Below are 5,005 nucleotides of genomic sequence, written 5' to 3'. Positions count from 1 at the left end.
GGTTTTTAAAGATTTTGCCCATAAAACTCCTTAGATCTCCATGAGTCTCCCAAGGAATGAATAAGAAGGAATGAAAAGATGGATAAGTGATGAACTTTGCTTGTTGGTCTTAAGCAAAAACTAGTTTAGGCAATCTAAATCCCAAACAAGAGCTCTCCAAGGCAAATAAAGGGTTCAAAGAGGACACACAATCGCGATCAACTTTGGCCAAACAAAATGCTTGGAAACTTGGTCACCTGGCATGAAGTACCCAACCTACTTGCATCACAGTAACCATTCGAACTCACCCCTAAACACAATGTACGATGAGTACTCAACCTACGTGCGCAATAGTTCCCATGCGAGCAAATATGCTCGCCCCACGAGCACACACTGTAGGTAATGAGCCCATGCGTAATAAAGCTCAGGCAATCAAACATTAGGCCACTTGGCTCAAGTTTGCAAGTCTCAGACTCATAATTTGGATTATTTACAATAACTAGATTGGTTTTTGGTAAAAATCTCTTAGAACAACCTGGCCACCCCAAAGTCAAGCACTAGTCCTCTTGTAAAACAAGAGACCAAGGTTAGCACACACCTTAGCGAACATAGCGGTCGAGGAAACCTCCTGCACCTAAACAACCAAACCTAGCAACATGCAGGCTAAGTTTTGATAACCATAGCAGTCAAGGAAACCTCCCTCACCCAAATAGCCAAGACTAGCAACATGCATGCTAAGCTTCGACAACCAAGGCTAGCACTTGCCTTCAACGACAATGGTGGTCGAGGAAACCTCCATCACCTAAACATCCAAGCATAGCAACACACAAGCTAAGTTTTGGCAATCAAGGCTAGCACACACTTTCAACAAGCATAGCAGTCAAGGAAACCCCTCACACCCAAAGAGCCAAGCCTAGTAACATGTAGGCTGAGCTTCAACGACCAAGGCTAGCACATGCTTTTGGTGGCCATGGCAGTCAAAGAAACCTCCCACACCTAAATAGCCAAGCCTAGCAACATGCTAGCTAAGGTTTGGTGACCATAGATCGAGGAAACCTCCCATGGCAAAACAACTAAGCCTAACAAGATGCATGCTAAGCTTCAGTGACAAAGGCTAGCACATGCCTTTGGCAACCATATCGATCAAGGAAACCTCTTGCGCCCAAATAGGCATGCTTAACAACATGCAGGCTCAGCTTGGTGACCAAGGCCAGCACACACCTTTAGATAGTAGTCAAGGAAACCTCCTACACTTTAATAACCAAGCCTAGCAATATCCAGGTTGAGCTTTAGTGGCCAAGGCTAACATAGGCCTTCAGTGACCATAGCAGTCAAGCAAACCTCCGACGCCTAAGTAGTCAAGCTTAGCAACATGCAAGTTGAGCTTCGCCAAACAAGGCTCACACATGCATCTTACCACAACAGCGTGATTGTGGAAGCCTCTCGCCACAATTGCAGTTGAGCAACCCTCTCGATGGCTCAGCTAGAAATGTAAGCGTGCATGCATTTGAATGGGGCTAACATTCATTCCAAGACTACTGCTAGTGGGCTACCTTAGTGATCAAGTTTTTGAGCTCCATAACTAAGATGTGCAAGTTGCTTTCAAGAAAGAGTCAACTACCACGTAAGTGTGGATTACAATAAACAAAATCCTAGAGGCTTCCTTAACAACCCTTACAAGGAATTTGCAAGTCTACTAAAGGTCCACCCTCGAGATCTTTCTTGCATTGCACAAGAATGTGAAATCAGGAAAAGTTTTGAGAATTTGTTTTTTTATAGTTCTAGTAAAATTTCTCTATCATGGTTGAATTGTTTTGAAGATTTTCAAGACTTTGTTATTGGAAAAGTCGATCTTAAGAATAACAAATGTCTATTGATACAAAATAAACTAGGGTACAGCCTATTACTAGGAATAAAGGAAGGGATAGGCAAAGAAGAGATAAAGCCAAAGGAGGTTGACTGACTCACAAAAAGATGAAATCGACATAAGGCAACTAGGAATTAGCAACTCTAGAGAAGGAAAGATACCTCTATAAAAGGAGGAGATCTCTATAAATCTAAACACTCTCCACTACTTCTCTACAATTTGTGGACACTCTTTCTTATCTCTTCTTTAGAATGAAAACATCTTCTTCAACCTCCCTTCAACCCTATGTTCTCCATTGTATTGAGAGCTATGGGAGGTCATGAGAAACTGTACAATTACCAAACATATTGAAATTCACACCCAAACGACTTGTGAAATTAGGCTTTTATATTGAACTACATAAATTTTATGTCTCTCTTTATTTATATTTTATACGCTTTATTTATTATTTATTTAAGAGAACTACTATAGCCACAAAGAGATTCTACGAAATTAAAATTCACAAACTGATATGGGTTTATATAATACATTAGATCTATTTTACAATAAAAATAGCTGTAAGCTCTAGCCCCATCGAATAAATGCATCAACACATACAAGTTGGTAGGTAATATTGGCTGCTCAAACTGTACAATTTTCAATTGATTTCTACTACATACTATCACTTTTATGTATTTTTTACACACTCAACTAATGTGATTAGTCAAAATAGTTATTTTATATTAAAAAAAGTGGCACAACCAATCACATTAGTGGAGTACGCAAAAAATACAAAAAAGTGATTGTACGTAGAGTTTTTGTTTTCAACTAGCTAACTAAAGCCCAACCAAAAAGTTCAGAAACCAGCTTGCCATCACTAATCCAACCCCTATCTTTTTGTTGAGTACTATCGGTATCTTGTGGCACCGAGAGGTTGCATGTGAATGAGTCTCAAACATATCCAATCAAGTAATGTTCACGTTTCATCTTGAACATGTTAGGGCCACTAATAATATCCATGAAAATGACTAGAGCTTCATTATTATTATTGTACCTTCTGTAAGTAGTGCTTGGTGGAATGTATTTTCCCATCGCAGAAAATCTATCTGCATGCTCTAGTTAAGATATATTGATGAATAAAATGGCCATTTCACATCTAAATTCCTCTCTATAAATTCTTTCCAAAGTCTTCAATCGGGTATATATTATTGTTATTATTATATATCTTTGCCGAAAATCATGCACAACCTCCCCATGATCATGTCAAATTGGCAGCAGACATGGAACTCTAATATTTATCATGTTTCGAATTCGCAAATTGAATTCCAGTTAGGATGATGATAACAACAAACAAACTGAGCAAGAGTAGTTAAATGGGATGTCCTCTAAAGGACAATAGTTTAATTAAAAACACATGCGTCTGTCTGGACCAAGCAGAGTATTAATTAATTTAAATCAATATTACCTTCTTTAATTTTTAAGCAGGCATATATCTCTATATCTATATAGTTTGGCTACACTAACGTTATAAATGTTCCAGCCCAACTCATCCACACAGGACCACCTCCGTACCTTGCAAGTTGTTGCTGTGTTTATAGCCATGCACGCGCGATACTTTCACCTGCCCAAAGCTGGGGGAAAAAAAAAAACCTCAACCTGCCTTTTCCCGTGCTTCTTACCTGAACACCTCATGATATAAAGTACGTCTCTTGATCTTCTCAGTCTGTGTATGCGTCTGTCTGTGTCTATACCTATATGATTTATAGCCTCAGAAAAGTTCAGTCTTTTCTTACTCCAATGGAGCTCAAGTCTAGAATCACCACCATCCTGTTTCTCTTTCTCCTGATCACTGTGCCTTATGTTTCAAGAGGTCTCTCTCTCTCTCTCTCTCTCTCATGGATACTTCAATAGTAACGCAAAAGTTAAGAAAAAAAAGAAAGGATATATATTTTTATTAACAGGTTATTTCTATAAAAACGTTGCCTTGTATTCCTCTTGTAATTGTTTCTATAAAAGCCAACTCTCTCTCAACGTACAGGACACAGAGAGAGATACCATTCATTTTACCATTCATTGCCTGTGTTTTACAGATGCATGGTTAGACACTAATTTGATGTTTGGTTTATGATTAGGGGACTCTAATGAGTTGGATCCGGAGGTGTACGAAATTGATTATAGAGGTCCGGAGACCCATTCATCAGTTAATCCTCCGCATGATCGCTCTCATGGAAAACAACCTTTGATTCATGGAAAACGTGTTCTTAAACCACCCAAATCCAAGGGCGTAAGGGTGACTGATATGGGAGGAAAAGTAAGTCTCATTATGCATATAATGATTTATTTATTTTATCTAGTTTTCGTCACATTAATCAAGGATGTAGCTCAATTAATTGGTGATATTAGAAAGTACAATGGTTGAAAGTGCAAAGGGGGTCCCTTTACGGAATGACAATATTTCTGCTAAAATATAGATGTTTGGAAACCAAAATACATCAAACTCAAACATGGGGGGTTTGATGGGTTCTACAAAACCACAATAGACCTTTTCACCTACTTCAATTCAAGCAAATTCAATAGTTATTTGGATCTTTGGAGGTGGAAATTAGTATCATTTAAATTCACTCACCATTTCTTGCATATGTTGTTTGTGTTGCAGGCCAAGAAAACTCGTGGATAGCAAGTGTTGGAAGTAGTTTTTATATCAAATTTGGAACAGTTCACTTCATCTTTTATAGATATTAGAAATACATAGGAAATGAGGAATGTAACATATAACGATATTCTATTTTGTTTATTTATATATGATCTAGGGATTTGTTTAAATTAATGAGAGTTGTGTTTTCTTTTTTTTTCTTTTTTCTTATGAGGTTTGATGATTGTAAACTATAAAGATTTGTGGCCGTAAGAAGAATTAGCTTAATAAACCATATTTCGTATGACAGATCTGTAAGTTGCATATCTAGCTTGTTAGCATTCACTTAACTTCGTTTATGTGAACCCTATTGCAAAACGTCAGTAGTACTAGTGATTCCAGATCTATCGTATTCATTAGAAATTATTAGTATCCCTCCCGTTAATCCATAAATTAGTCACAGATCGTGACAGTCAACCATCATAAATTGTATATATTTCCTTAGTATGGGAGCCTCCTAACCGATGATTCATGGGATTTAGTTTATA

At 37.8% G+C, this 5,005-nt stretch overlaps 1 protein-coding gene across 1 annotated transcript; it reads left to right on the top strand.

The window, feature by feature from the left end:
• The first annotated feature begins 3,359 nt into the window (after nt 1-3,359).
• Nucleotides 3,360-4,766, top strand: LOC122279812. Its single transcript, XM_043090656.1, has 3 exons — nt 3,360-3,695; nt 3,958-4,136; nt 4,482-4,766. The coding sequence occupies exons 1-3, from the start codon at nt 3,581-3,583 to the stop codon at nt 4,500-4,502; spliced, it is 315 nt and encodes a 104-aa protein (XP_042946590.1). The 5' UTR covers nt 3,360-3,580; the 3' UTR covers nt 4,503-4,766.
• The last annotated feature ends 239 nt before the right edge of the window (nt 4,767-5,005 follow it).

Source organism: Carya illinoinensis, chromosome 10, assembly GCF_018687715.1.
Source record: "Carya illinoinensis cultivar Pawnee chromosome 10, C.illinoinensisPawnee_v1, whole genome shotgun sequence".
Lineage (NCBI taxonomy): Eukaryota > Viridiplantae > Streptophyta > Magnoliopsida > Fagales > Juglandaceae > Carya > Carya illinoinensis.
The sequence above is the reverse complement of the archived record's forward strand: the minus strand, read 5'-3'. Positions and strand labels throughout refer to the sequence as shown.